The following is a 14,721-nucleotide window of genomic DNA, read 5'->3' on the forward strand; positions in this document are numbered from 1 at the left end:
AATCTCTTTCCTTGTGATTGGTCTGTTCAAATTGTCTGCCTCTTCTTGAGTGATAAATCAGTTGCATATATTTTTGTAAGCAGCACTAAATTCTTTTTAAGACGAGACGAAGGTATGTTAATCAAGTTAGAATTCAGGTAGTCATTTGTCCCAGTTTGCCTAGGACAGTCCCAGGTTATGCCTATTGCCCTGCATAACTTTTAGAAGAGCTCCTGGTTTCACCCTAAAAGAAAAGGAGTGGAGAAGTGCTAGAGTAGAGAGGGCCCTGGTTCCTGTGAGGAGGGTGGAGAAGTGGGAGAGGGCAAAAAAATAAATACTAAAATTAAAAATGAAGAAACAGGGTTCCAATTTAGAGGATAAATTATACGTTCACTCTAGTTAAAAATACGCCTTGATTTTCCAGTAAAGTGCTTTCTAAGTGATGCTGTGCTCTTGCCCACATTATTGCACTTTATTTGAATAACTCTGCAAATTTGGGAGAAAAACATTTTACCTCTATTAATTAAATGAAATAACCAAGGTTCCAAGTAGTACAGATGGTGACTGTCCGAGGTCACACACTCAGGGACAGAACCAGAGCCAGAACCCAGGACTTCTGACTTCAAGTTCAATATTGTTCAGCTGTGGACCACTCCATGCAAATGTCTGAATACAGGCAAACTTCCTTCTCCTGTTTGGTAATCTGCTTGAGCTTGGCCCTTGACGAATTTAGATAGGTTCTTCCTTGCCCAGAGACTGTCCTTCCACATTAAAACAAGGAAACAGATGAAAGAAGAATTATGTAAACATGAAGAGGCTATTAGCGAATCCTGGGGCCAAATGACATACATCTTTGATTATACCACGTGTAATTCATCCGATTATTGGAATCTTACATCTAACCAAAATAAGATGTCTCAGTTAACACCCAGAAGGAAGGAAGGAAGGAGGAAGGCAGGCAGAGAAGATCAACAATGAACGCCCACCTTTCCAAAGAATATATAAATGGGTTCCGGCCCAGTCTTATAGATATATTCTCCCTATGGTTACATGCTAATCTTTTTTTTTAAACCTAAAACCAATAAGATTGTACCCTCCTTGGATAAGTGGCAACGAGACAACAGGGGGAAACCCAAGATCCTTAAGGACAGGCACAGCGGTTGGCAAGCTCTCCAGAATATCCCAAAAGAGCTGAATGCGGCGCCACACCAATCAATAACGGCACACCCTCCTGACCTCCTGACGGCTTGTCCCAAGAGGAGGCCACGGGACCCGCGGGCGTCCCTCCCACTCTGCAGTGACAGAAAGGGTCCAGTGTGCCTTGGGAAGGATGAATCCAAACCCCCGGCCAGTCTAGCCGGACCGCAGCAGAGGGCTGGACGCCTTCGGGCCAGTTGTGGGCACCGCAGCCTGACCAGAGAGGCGGCCGCCTCCCCCTGCGCAGGAGGCTCGGGGAGCTGTAGGTACGAGGGCAGCAGAGGACGAGCGCGAACCGCGCGGAGGGGCACCGCGCGCGCATGCGCCCTGCCGCCGCCGCCGCGGCCGGAAGAGCCGAGCAGCCCAGCAGCTGCTGTCGGCGCCAGACGCCGCGGCAGCCGCGGAGAGAGCGCTGGCCGCAGGATGCGGCCCCTGGACGGCACCGGGGCCGCCGAGCTGCCGGAGGCCGGGCTCGCGCTGACGGACGATGCGCCCCCGGGCGCGAGCGAGGAGCCTGCGGCCGCCGAGGCAGCGGAGACGGCCGCTCCCGGCAGGTGCTGGCTGTGCCGCTCCTCGCCGTGCGGCTCGTGCGCGCAGCCGGGTGAGTGCGGGGTGCGGACCCGGGCGCGGGTCTCACTCGTGGGGGGCCCGGCGGGCGCCAGCGGGCGGCGTCCCCGCAGCTGCGGCCGGGGGCGCAGTGCTGGCCGCGCCCTTATCCCCACCCTGCCCAGGGCTCGGGAAAACCCTCGAGCTGTCACCTGGGGGGGCTGCAAAGCGGAAGCCCCCTGCGCCCCTGCCGGCGCAAAGACCGGAGAAGTTTCTGATTGTGCTTGGAAACCATTTGGGATTCGAAAACTGTTCCTATAATTAAAGTGTTGCCGGCAGGGCCATGGAGTCAGGTTGCAGTTCCGTGCGCCCTGCTGGAGGTCGGAGGTTGGGGGCTAACCATGAAAACGGATCTCGCTGTGAACTGTGTCCCCCAAAGAGGAAGTTGAAAAGCATCCAGTATAGAAAATGTTTGTCCCAGAGTCTTAGAATCTTGGGAAGGCAGAGTTGAGTGGGACCACTGGTTCTGAAACTTTTTCGGTTGGGAGGACTTTTTTTTGCAACTGATGCAAAACCAAACAGAGGCAGGAACTTACTTACATGGTTAAGAGGTTCACTGACCCATCCCCAAAGCCAAGGACCTTGTGTGGAAAACCTTTGATCTTGTTCAACCTCTTCTTTCCACAAATGAGGAAAGTGAGGCCCAGGGAGATGAGGGCTTTGGGGGTTTTTTGTTTGTTTTATTTTCCCCAAGAATTGGCATGTGTGGGCGAGACAGGGCACGGGTCCAGGCAGCACCAGGGTTAGGATCTCAGCTTGCCAGAGACCCAGCTCAAGGCCTTTTCTGCTGGCCACAAACACATTCCTCCTTGAACTTCACCACCCACTTGGAGCAGCTTTCTGGAAGAAGAAGGAAATAGGCAGATCTCCTTTCAAGACGAAGTTACACAGTCTGCACCACCTCATCCTCTGGGTCATCTCCTCTAAGTGTGTCCTGGCATTTCTGTGCCTCCTACCTCACCCCACTTTTCCCTCCTCCCTGTATGCACTTTCCCCAATTCAGAGAGCTAAACCCCAGGAAGATGACTTTTGCCCCATTTTTCTCCTAAATGCTAACAATCATTTATGCATAAGCTAGAGCCTCTTGAGCAGGGGTTACCCCAAGCTGGGTTGCAGCCTTTGAAGAGGTCAGTTTCTCACCTTATCACCCTATGGCTGAATGTCATTCTAGTGGAATGCCGAATCAGTCCTTACAGACTCCTAAATGTTTCCCCTGTTTGTGAACTGAAGAGGAATATATGCTCAGGTAGCATGTGGCAAAATGACAAACCTGTATAAACAGTTTGCGCCTAAGAATCTTGTGGGGTCTTTTCACTTCAAAGACAGTTGCTAACAATAAGACTTAGTAATAGTTATTGTAAGGTGACTAGATAATATCCCCCAAACAGGATTGCCATAGAAACACTTTAAACCACTGTACTGTTGCCATTGAACTTTGTGACAGTATCATTTTAGCCTCTTGATCCAACTGGTTATCTCAGCAAAGCTCACTTTCAAGTTCAGGTTGAAACTGTGACCCTTTTTTCTTACATTCTTGGATAACCTTCACAGACAGCATACAGCTATCCTAAGACATCTATTTCTTTTTTTGAGGGACAGTGTGAATCTTAGACTGAAGCAAGGAGAAGACGTTGTCTTCGGTCTGTGGCTCACATCCCCCTGAGCGAGCGCGTTCTCTAGCGTAGCAGTGGTTCTCAAACTAGTGGAGCTTTTTACAGTTAAAGATCCTGTTTCCATGGGTTTAGGGTAGGGCTTGGGAATAGAAGTTTAACAAGTTACTCAGTTGATTCTAATTCCCAGCCAGGCTGTGAATCACCAGTTTAAAGCAGAGGAGAGAGAAACTGAGCAACTTTTCAGTTGTCTGCTAACTCAGGAAATGGCACTGTGGCCACTTAATTTGAATTATTTAGACTTGCCCAATTATTAGATATGCTTGTGGTAGGATATGAACATGGAAGCATATTGCATAAGCAAATCCCTCTTTGGATTATGCTACGGTCTTGCTCATCTCCATTGACAGAAGTGAAGTTATTATTCAGTAAGAGACTGAGCTTTGCCTGAGTGCAATCAGTCCTCACCCTCCTTAACAAATAAGCAGAGTCAGCCAGGCCCTGTAACAGCTGTTCTGTCCCAATCAGGAAGCTCGGGCCTTAAGTGTTTATAAGCAAGAAAATATGTGAGTGTATGTGTTTTAAGGAAAAAGATCATCAGAGCCAAGGGTGTAAAATTAGTCTTAAAAGAGTTAAAATATCATGTTAAGTTAAAATGTTCTTGGAGAAAAATTTAAAAGCTAAGGTTGGAGGAGATCCTTAAAATATAGACAAGGGAGATGTTTTCTGTCCTTGATCTTCCCGTTCGGTCTGAGGGTGTAGGTTCTATGTGTGGGTTGGGTTTCTTTTAAGACAAACTATTTTATTTGGACCTGAATTCTGAAATTTCAGAAGCTGAACTCAGGCTGACCACAGCCAAGACATGTATTTTGTGGTGCTTAACTTGGAAGTCTTGTAAAGCTTCTTTCTCATGGGCTGAGTGTTTGAGTACTGAGTGTACAGTATGTACAGTTTGTTTCTGCTGTATCTCAGCACACAGTCCAGAACAGACTGTGGAGGAGTCTGGCACATATAACATATAACCTATAACATGAGGACTGCCAGCTTCAAATTATTCTCTTCAGTTGCACATCTAGACCAGGAAGAGGTGGAGGCCTATGACCAGAATGGCATCTTTTACTACAAAGGTCAGGCTGCAGAATGTCCCTGGAAAGACTACATCACCACACTTTGGTCCCAATTTGCAAAGGGTCACTTGTGGGCAAAGGTACCTAGCTAACATGAGGATGTTGAAATGTATTACCTGGTGCTTGCACTTATCAGAGAAGGGCATTTTAAAAAAAAATTATTGTGCAATACTTTTCAATAGGTGAATAACACATTATAAATTCCTAGATTGGAATGATAATGCTAATTTTACTACAAATTGCATGTGTCCACACATCCTTCAGCTCTGCTGTGCTCTTAGCTGATGAGTGCCAGTAGTGTTTCCTTCTTATTCGCTCATTGTTTTTGTGTTAGTTTCAAAAGAGAACTGGGGCCAGCCCCATGGCCGAGTGGTTAAGTTCGCACACTCCGCTTCAGCGGCCTGGGGTTTCACCAGTTCGGATCCTGGGCACGGACATGGCACCGCTCACCAAGCCATGCTGAGGTGGCATCCCACATGCCACAACTACAAGGACCCACAACTAAAAATACACAACTATGTACCCGGGGGGTTTTGGGGAGAAAAAGGAAAAATAAAATCTTAAAAATATATATATGTATGACCTCAATGTGTGGCCTTTTAGGGAGTTCTCTGCTTACCCTGCTCTATTTTGCTCCCCTCTGAATGCCAGGGGGTGAGATGGAAAGCAGGTTCCACTCCTGTCTTAGGCGTCTAAGACAGAGGAAGTGGCTGCTCATACAGATTGGCATTAATAGATTGAATACTTGATGCCCTGGAGAAAGCAGAAGTTTCTTAGTTCAGACCAAGCCAAGAAGTTGGTATTAGATGGCAATTCTAATACAAAACTTAAAAAAACACACACACACACACTTTGGGGTCAGAGGAGTAGATAACCCAGCCCCTGCCCTCAAAGAGGTTTATGCTCTAAATGGGAGATAAGTCATAAACCATGAAAAGTTCACTAAAGATTTGCTTAATGGTTCAAAATAACAAAACAGAGAGCCTTCCCAGATTATGTTGTTGCCTGTGTTGTTAGACTCTGCATCTCTCCATGAAGTTCTTTCATATTCTTTCATTCAGCAAATATTTATTCAGGGTGTGCCGGGTATGAACAAGACAGCTGAGGTCCCAGCCCTGGGGGAGCTCACAGGCTTGTGGGAAAAGGCAAATAATCAACAAGTAGCCATATAATACAGTTATAAACTGTTTTCCAGAAAAGAACACTCTTCATAAAGCCCAGTTCACCAGTGAGATGCTGTAAGATAGCATTTGGAAGTACTTTTCTCCAGCCATCTTGACAAGTGTTTCTTAACGCTTTCTCTCACCGTCTTGGCAAGCTCTTTCCTTCTTTTTGACTTATAAGTGAGGGATGATTTTTCAGTGAGCCAAAGGAAATCTATTTTATAGGGTGAAACTGCATTTAGAAAAACACAGGCTTACATTGTTGCCTTTGACCGTGGTAGTTCATTCTTGGTGGGGAAAATGTTTCCGGTCCAGAGAATGGATATGCTGAGGAGGTAGTATTTGTAGACTATTAGCCATTGACACTGTTCCGTTTTCCTCTATTTCTAAGTGAAAATGAGAAAACATACACTTGGAAGTGAGGACTAACTAGAATTTAATCTTTTTCAGAAGCCAAGAAGAAAGCACCCTGTCCTGGACTTGGCTTGTTTTACACATTATTTTCTGCCTTCCTTTTCTCGTTGGCCTCTTCACTGGTTAAAAAAGTGGAAGACGTCCATGCTGTAGAAATTAGTGCATTCCGATGTGTGTTCCAAATGATAGTTGTTATCCCTTGCTTAATATACAGAAAGTAAGTATTTCTTACCTGCAAAGGAGAAGGTATTAATAAATGTTTGTAAATCTTTTGACCTGCTTAAATCATTTACTCTATAGTATCTGCTTTATGCTTCTCATAGATTTACCAGTTCCTACCCTCTCTGGCTCTGAGTAATGAAGTCACAAGGATCCACCACAGAAGATTCTCTCATAAGCACAAACTGCATGCCCAACAAAGAGGGAGAAAGAGATTCAGTTATTCTGCACCCCTCATTGTGAGAACAAAGCTATCCTTGTATAATTCCTGCCATCTTGTACCACCATCCCTTCTTTCCTTTGGCATAACTAGTATTTGGAAGAAAAAAGTAAATGAGCGGAAGTGGTCGTGTCTCTGAGTGTCAGAAGTTTAAGTCGAACAGGCTGCTCTCTTACCAGGGCAGAGAGAAGGTCACAGTAATAATACTTAGCTCTTCCCCCTGGGGCGCAGTGGGAAAGGGGAAAGGTATCTCGAGCAAGCCCTTTTTAACTACTTTCATGTTCAGCGTCCTCATCTGTAATGTGGAAGGAATGGTATTCTTTGTCCTCCAATCTGCATGGTGGTTGCGAGGGTCAAAATTTATTATAGGGGAGAGCACTTTGTATATGAAAGTATATGAAAACTATCTTTATTCCTCATCCTTACTGTTCTCTCCCCACCAAGCCCCTCTTCCCCTTCCATATGGAACCCCCTCACTCACCCTCCCCAGGTTAGAATTATGCTTCCTCCACACTGTTAGAACCTTTACACACCCCTGTGTGCTTAGAACCCCAGGAGGACAGACCGCTTGGGTTCCTGGTGGCTGCCTGGCTCTTTCTCTCCTTGGGCAAAGATGCTTAAACCCCAAATTAAAAGCTTCAGTCACTTGCCACTGAAGTCTCCTTATATCTGCAATGTGGGACAGATTCATTAGAATAGTTTCACTCCATATTGCAAGGATTTGGTGAAAATCTGCTAAGGTCAGTATTGTCAGAAATTCCTGTGTCAGTGTAGACAAGTCACAGTATTTTAGGAAATGATGGGAAGACTTCAAAAATTTCTAAGGTTGGCAACAGACTACTGATGCTACTAACAGAGGCATCTTCTCCGTTTTGGAATAAAAGTATTGACGGGAAGCCACTAGAAGAATTTTCTTAAATTCTTGGCACTAATCTGCTTTGATCCATTTTATGGTTCACTATCAAGGAAGACTCTTAGCTTCTCAAAGTATGGGCCAAAGGTGACCACACTTTCATTTCTAACTCCAGAGACCCAGGGGTCCCCATGTCAGGCCAGATGCTGCCCTAAAGATGTCCAGCCCTGATACGGATCAGCGAGATACGCCTAGTCAGGAACTTACACAGTACTCTGCTTAGTAAATATTTAATTGAAAAAATTTGAGTAGCAGTTATTATACTTACCTGAATGCTACAGGTTCTTTTTTGGTGTCTTTAAACTCTTTTCCTACTGAGAACAATGAAAAAGTTGCCTCGCATTCGATGGCTAAAATAAATTTTAGCATTGCTTCAGCTGTTACAGAAAAACTTCTAAGACTGGGAAAGCACACTAGCCAGGACTAAGTTTTCTTATATGGGGCAGCTAAATCTTGAAATTGTATTTATTATAAAAATCACACACCTTCATTGTAGAAAATTTGGGGAAAATAAACATAAAGAAGGAAAGTTACCTATGAGTCCATCTAATAAGGTATAACCACAAGAACATTTCAGTAGATTTTCCTTTTTGGTTTTTTTGAAAGCATATATATATATGTATATGGGAAATAATATCTATATTTACTGAATTATACTATTTATGTAGTTCTCTTCTATTTTTGCTTATATTGTGAACAGTTAAACGTCATTAGCTATGCTTCGAAAACATTTTAAGAGGCGTATAATAGTTGTGGACATTATCATAATTAGTTTACTCTATGCCCTTATTTTTTGGTAGGACTTTTAAAATAATGTTTAATTAAAAATTGTAATTTAGGGGCCTGCCCCGTGGCCGAGTGGTTAAGTTCGTGCTCTCTGCTTCAGTTGCCGAGGCTTCACCGGTTCAGATCCTGGGTGCAGACATGTCACTGATTGTCAGGCCACACTGAAGCACCATCCCACATGCCACAACTAGAAGGACCCACAACTGAAATATACAACTATGTACTGAGGGGATTTGGGGAGAAAAAGGAAAAAAAAAACAAAGGAGATTGGCAACAGTTGCTAGCTCAGGTGCCAATCTTTAAAAAAAAAAATTGTAATTTAAAAACAGATACCAAGTTCATTTAATATACATTCCTCCGTTTGAATTTACAGAAGTGGGTTTCTAGGCCCCAAAGGTCAACGCATCTTCCTGGTTCTCAGAGGGTTCCTTGGTTCTGCCTCCATGATGTTTGCATACTACGCTTTCCAGACGACGTCCCTCGCTGACGCCACGGTTATCTCGTTTACCTGTCCAGTGTTTACGTCCATATTCGCTTGTATATTTCTCAAGGAAAAATACAGCCCTTGGGATGCTCTCTTCACCGCCTTCACAATCGTCGGAGTGATCTTGATCGTGAGGCCACCATTTTTGTTTGGTTCCGACACTATGGAGATAAATGAAAGCTATTCGGTTCACCTGAAGGGCACGTTCGCGGCAATCGGACATGCAGTGTTTGCTGCCATGACTCTGGTTATCCTAAGAAAAATGGGGAAATCTGTGGACTACTTTTTGAGCATTTGGTATTATGTAGCACTTGGCCTCATCGAGGGTATCATCGTCCTCTTTATATTAGGAGAATGGAGTCTGCCGTACTGTGGGTTGGACAGGCTATATCTCATACTAATTGGGCTGTTCGGTTTGGGGGGTCAGGTGTTTCTCACGAAAGGAATTCAAATAGAAAAAGCAGGGCCAGTAGCAATAATGAGGACTATGGATGTGGTCTTTGCTTTTATCTTTCAGATTATTTTCTTTAACGATGTGCCAACGTGGTGGACGGTGGGTGGCGCTCTCTGCGTAGTAGCCAGTAGTACCGGAGCGGCCATTCGTAAATGGTGCCAGAGTTCCAAATGAAGCATCATTGCCAAAATGTCTATTTTTTCAAGGTCACTGTCACCCCGTTCAGACACACCACACACGCACACACCTGGAAAATCTGCATTACTTCATTGATATTAAATAAATTTCATAATTAAAGTACCATTTTTGAATTTAGTATGTCTTTAATTAGCTAAGACTAGCCAGTCAGTTGGTCTAGCAATTATTTTTTCAGCAATTATATTTTGTTTTTTTTGTTGTTGTTGAGGTGGTGTTGGTAAGAGGACAAATCACTAGAGAAAAACTACAAGATTGTTTATGACTCTAGTATAAATATAGGTAGTTTCTTAAAGTGTATTTTTTGGTCCCGATGGGAGTTAGGTGGCGAGGAAATTTTAGATGCGTTTTTAGCAGTATAGAGGTAAGAAACTTAGTGATAATAATGCTGCTATAATTAGTATTATGTTGATAATTCATTTGAAACATAATTCCATGTAGGAGGCCAAAGCTGAAACTTGGAATTGGTGCCTCCTTAATGGTGTTAATAATGCAAATGAATTAGCCTTATTTTCAAGGCTTTTATAAATGGTCATCATTCTTTTAACCCATATTTGTGCCTTTTCATTTTAATGCTGGAATTTTTCTATGTAAACTTTTTAAAAAGTCTTTAAATCACCAAATTTGGCTAATAGTTTTCTCTTTCAGTGTCATTAGCAACTATAGCTATCATTCTGTAATTTTAATTGTCCTCTGTTTTTTGGAAATTGCACCAAATTTTTGCTAACTTTCTAAGATTTCAGGTCTTTAAATCACAAGAGGGATTCTTGGCATGGCCAATGTGCACATTTCCATCCTGAAGTGTTTTCCCCTTCACTAGAAATGTGCTTTTCTATAAATTCTCTTTGAATTTATAGTGTGATGCCAAATAAAATTTTCTCAGGATTTCATTAGGTTGAGCTATATGAAATTGCCAAGATTTTACCTTTTTAACTTAAAAAAACCAAAGTTTCTTATGGTTTACCCTAATAGATACCTCCTTGACCCTCTAAACCAAATACTTAGAGGACTTTGGAATATATATTTTGAATACAACTTTTTAAAGTACAGTAATCCTATTAAACTTATTTTTATAGTCTTTTTCCCTTTGAAGTTATATGTAATAATGCTTCATATCATATGTTAAATTTAAAGACCCATGAGTCCACGGTTGATTGGCTTTTGTAGTTTCTTGAATAGAAAAAAAAAATCACAGTTAAATTCTAGTATAGTAAGGATATTATACAGTAAGATATTAAACGTCACTGCTGCACCGTGATACTAACATGATGAATGCAGACAACGTATTTTATATCTGGAAATTCATCAGGCCAGTACTCTGCAGTTAAAGAGAGAATTTAATATTTAGAAAAGCTTGGGAGGTTGCTCAGGAAGCAGGGTGTAGATGCAAATGATTCTTTGTCACAATGAACCCTTTATTGGTGAGGCTTTGATGGTCTCCAGCTCTTACTGTGTCAGACCTCGCATCTATTATTATCTTAAGCCTGCGAATTTGAAAGATTATAGACTCTCTCCCACCCTTTCATCACAATTCTTCCAAAGTAAGAAAGATCTTGGCTTCTGAGGTTTATGCCTTGGTGAGAAAGGATCTTTTCCAATAGTTCCAAGAGAAAATTTTTGACTTGCTGATCTTCCCAAATGCTTCCCACTTGACAAATCCTAAATGAAGTCTACGTAGGGGAGTCACACTATCATTATAACTTTAGCCTAATCCACAACATGGGAGTTAGAGTTGCAAAAGCATCATTTTGCGAGTATCTTAGATAATTACAGAATCGGAGCATTTAGAGTTCAAAGGTTAGAAATCCTCTTGTAGGAGCCATGCTCCACAGATAGGGCTGTAAAGGAGGGGACCTGCCCAAAATGGGTTTCTATGGCCTTCTCCCCTCCCCTAGTTCCATGATAAAGTATGGAAAGCCAACCACCGCTTGAGCTACAGAAGGTAAATTAACTCTCAGGGAACCCTCTGCTGGTTCTTCACCTTGCACAATAAAAGAACCTATGGGACTTTGAAAGTTAAATCCCTTTGGGCCTGTACACTAGGGACGTGTTTTATTTCAACGGTATGGTTTAAGTACTTGAATGTCACAATATCTGACCAAGGTTGGAGAAAATGTTTCTTCTCCCAACTTTTACAAGGCACGATTCTTAAACACTTTTATAATGTCCAAGTATATACAAGGATATGTATTGTAACAAATATGGGTGTGTTTATTTTACAAAAATTATAGTTTATCTTGAAAAGGAAAATATTTTCATGAATTGTTTTTATAAGTACTAATAAAATTAATATGAAAGAAAGCTATATTTTGGTTTTTATGATTATAGCAAATGTACTAGCTAATATAACTTATTTCCTTTTTCAATCATGTGTTTCAAAATTCATTTCATAAAGGAGATTGGCTCCCGCCATTTAATTGTGATGTAACCTGAAGTTTCAAACTGTTTATCTGTCCCTCTGATACTCTCACATCTACTCCAATATCTCTGAAATAAAGGACCTAATCTTTTGTTCCAGTGAGGCCTTCATTGTTCTAGACCCTTCCTTGGAGCAGCTTTGAACGCTGTACTTTCTGTTCTCATAGCTAATCTGTTACTAAGTCCTGGTGTGTCTATCTTCTTATTGTCTTGTGGATTCATTCTTTCCTCACTGTTTCCACTGCTGCCATCTTGGTCTGAGACTTACCACCTCAGACCTGAGTTACCACAATGGTATCCTAATTGGGTTACCTGCTTCTAGACTCTTCCACTCAGATCCTTGTGAGACTAATCTTCCTGAAGCCCTGTTTTCATTGTTACTCTGGTTGTCATGAAACCATGATGATGCCTTTGCACGCCACATCACATCCAAATGATTCCTCTGGCTCTATTCCCACTTATCCAGCCTGATTTCCCATGTCCCAACACAAATTTGATACTCGGACCAATCTTCCCACCAACTCCCACATGTGCCAAGAGATTCCTGCCTCTGTTTCCCCTGCTTTCTTTGCCTTCTCTTTTCCCTCTAAAGCCTCTTAGCCTCCGATGGCTCAGCTTGGGCTCTTTGTTTCTTCCACTATCTCCAGCTTCTCCCACCCACACTGGCCTACCTTGGAAGAGTGGATAAAGCATGGATTAGGATCTGATTGTGGTTTTATCTCTGTTCAGCTGGGCAAGTCACTTAACATACCTGAGCCTGTTTCCCTCATTTATTAAATAGGATCATATTACTTGCCCAACCCACATTACAAGTGAGTGCCATAGAAGGACTTATAGACATAAAGGAGAACAAAAACACTAAGTATTGAACTATGGGTAATACTGTAGAGTTGAGCATTTACTCTCCCGCTCTTCAAAATGATGCCTACCCCAGGGTCTTCACTCCTAAGCAGTCTCACCAAGAACTGTAGGAAGTCTTCTAGATTACAGACCTCATTTGGCTCCCTTCTGCTAGCACAAAATTCTACTGTCGGACAGCTCTCATTTCCTGGCTGATCTGCCCGTGTAGGGCTGCCAAGGGTCACCAGTCTTTTTATCATATGCTTAGGTGTTGCCACCTTTACAGTTCTGGATTTAGCTCTGGTCTTCTGTGAGTATTATGCTTGGCTCTGGCTGGGGGCATGAGCCTGATTCTCTGTGTGTTTCACATGCACCCTTCTCTATACTCAGCATAGCTCTTCTAGCCTCTTATATGTTCACCCAATAAGCATAGTTAGTCTCTTGAGAGTAATCTAGTGGGAAGAGAGCCAGATGTCCTCGATACCGTGCTGGCCTCTGGTCTAGGTGAATGGAGCCATGGTCAGTACTGAGCGTTAGAATTTGGTTATTAGGACATAAGTTGGGCATGTGAAACCTGGGCACTATCCCAAGCACACTGTTATATGGCCCCTTGGTCCCTTACATCAAATCTAATACAGCTACGATATTCACTTAGAATTCTGCAAGATGCCCTATCAGGGGCTCTCTGTGATCCACAAAGAAAGACTCATCCCGTTTTAGCCTATTTGAACACTAGGTTCGGTGCTGGACGTGCAAAACAAAATCATAGAAAGCCCCTGAAGGTTGGCACTACCCATCATTTCCTGGAAACGGGATGGGGTTTATAGGTGTCCAGGCAGGGCAGGAAATGTACCATAGAAGTCTAGGCCACAGGAAAATGTTCCACTGGATTCCCCAAGGTACCATGCCAGCTGTCACCTAGAAAGTCAGGTTTGCAACAATTTAAAGCAATGCTATTCTTCTCACTAATTTTGAAATAGTTATTTTTTCATAAGAGTGTTATTTATGTTAACATATAAGAGAATCATTTTTAATAAATATTTTAAATTTTTTTTGGTTTTGCTTTCAAATATGGTAAATATCTATATATTTAGCCCATATAAATAGAAGCTCTTTGGAGTCCTCAATAATATTTAAGAGAGTAAAGGGCTACAAAACCAGGATGTTTCAGAACTACAGATTTAATAAATAGAAATTTGCAACCTTAAAAAACAAGGGTAAACCCATCATCAAATCTCCTAATTTTTTCATAAGGTTGTGACAGTCTGAAATGCAGCTAAATAACAGCTTGTAAATTAGAAACATCTTTAATGTGGTGTTCCATTTTAGAATTATGAAGTTAAACAATTCTGAATCCATATAAGAGATCCAAATTATCTACTCAAGAGGGAGCAAAGGAGCACCATGCAATCCAATTGGCCCCTGGTCATAGGTCATACCAAATTGTCTCTGTCACTTCCCATATAAGCGATTTGGTTCCTTTGTGTGTGCGTTTTGGAGAAGTCAGAAGACTTTGATACTTTGCAGGTAAGTATGTGCGTTGGTACGACTTCTATAAAGGGCAATTTGGCAGCATCTATCAATTTACAAATGCACATATTTTTTCATCCAGAAATTCCAATTCCATTTCAAGAATTTATCTTATAGATATACTTCCTATTGCAAAATGGTATGTATAAGATTACCCATTATAGCATTACTTGTAATAGCAAAAAAAAAAAAAGAAAAAGAACTAGCCTGAATGTTCCTCAATAGGGTACTAGTTAGGTAAGTATAGGTACATACATAAAATAAAATATAATGCAATTAAAAATAAATTAAGGAAGAGCAAGGGAGCGTCCTATGTATGAGTGTGGAATAATCTTCAAGATTATGAAGTGAAAAAAGCAAGACTCAGATAGTAGTACAGTTCAGTATGTGATCATTTGTATAAAAAGTGGGTAAACAGAATATTCCCAGGGGATACATAAGAAACTTAGCATTGGCTGCCTTTAGAGAAGAGAATCTGTCGGCTGAAGGAGAGGGTGAGAAGGAGAATTTTCACTGAATCCCCTTTTATAACTTTTAAATTTTGAACCATGTGGATATATAACCTA

The 14,721-nt window shown here is 42.0% G+C and overlaps 1 protein-coding gene across 1 annotated transcript; it reads left to right on the plus strand.

Moving 5' to 3' along the window:
- Nucleotides 1–1,574: 1,574 nt before the first annotated feature.
- On the plus strand, nucleotides 1,575–11,629 carry SLC35G1 (solute carrier family 35 member G1). The gene is made up of 3 exons (XM_046652066.1): nucleotides 1,575–1,777; nucleotides 6,133–6,313; nucleotides 8,608–11,629. The coding sequence occupies exons 1-3, from the start codon at nucleotides 1,600–1,602 to the stop codon at nucleotides 9,344–9,346; spliced, it is 1,098 nt and encodes a 365-aa protein (XP_046508022.1). The 5' UTR covers nucleotides 1,575–1,599; the 3' UTR covers nucleotides 9,347–11,629.
- Nucleotides 11,630–14,721: the final 3,092 nt, after the last annotated feature.

Source organism: Equus quagga, chromosome 2 (genome assembly GCF_021613505.1).
Source record: "Equus quagga isolate Etosha38 chromosome 2, UCLA_HA_Equagga_1.0, whole genome shotgun sequence".
Taxonomy (NCBI): domain Eukaryota; kingdom Metazoa; phylum Chordata; class Mammalia; order Perissodactyla; family Equidae; genus Equus; species Equus quagga.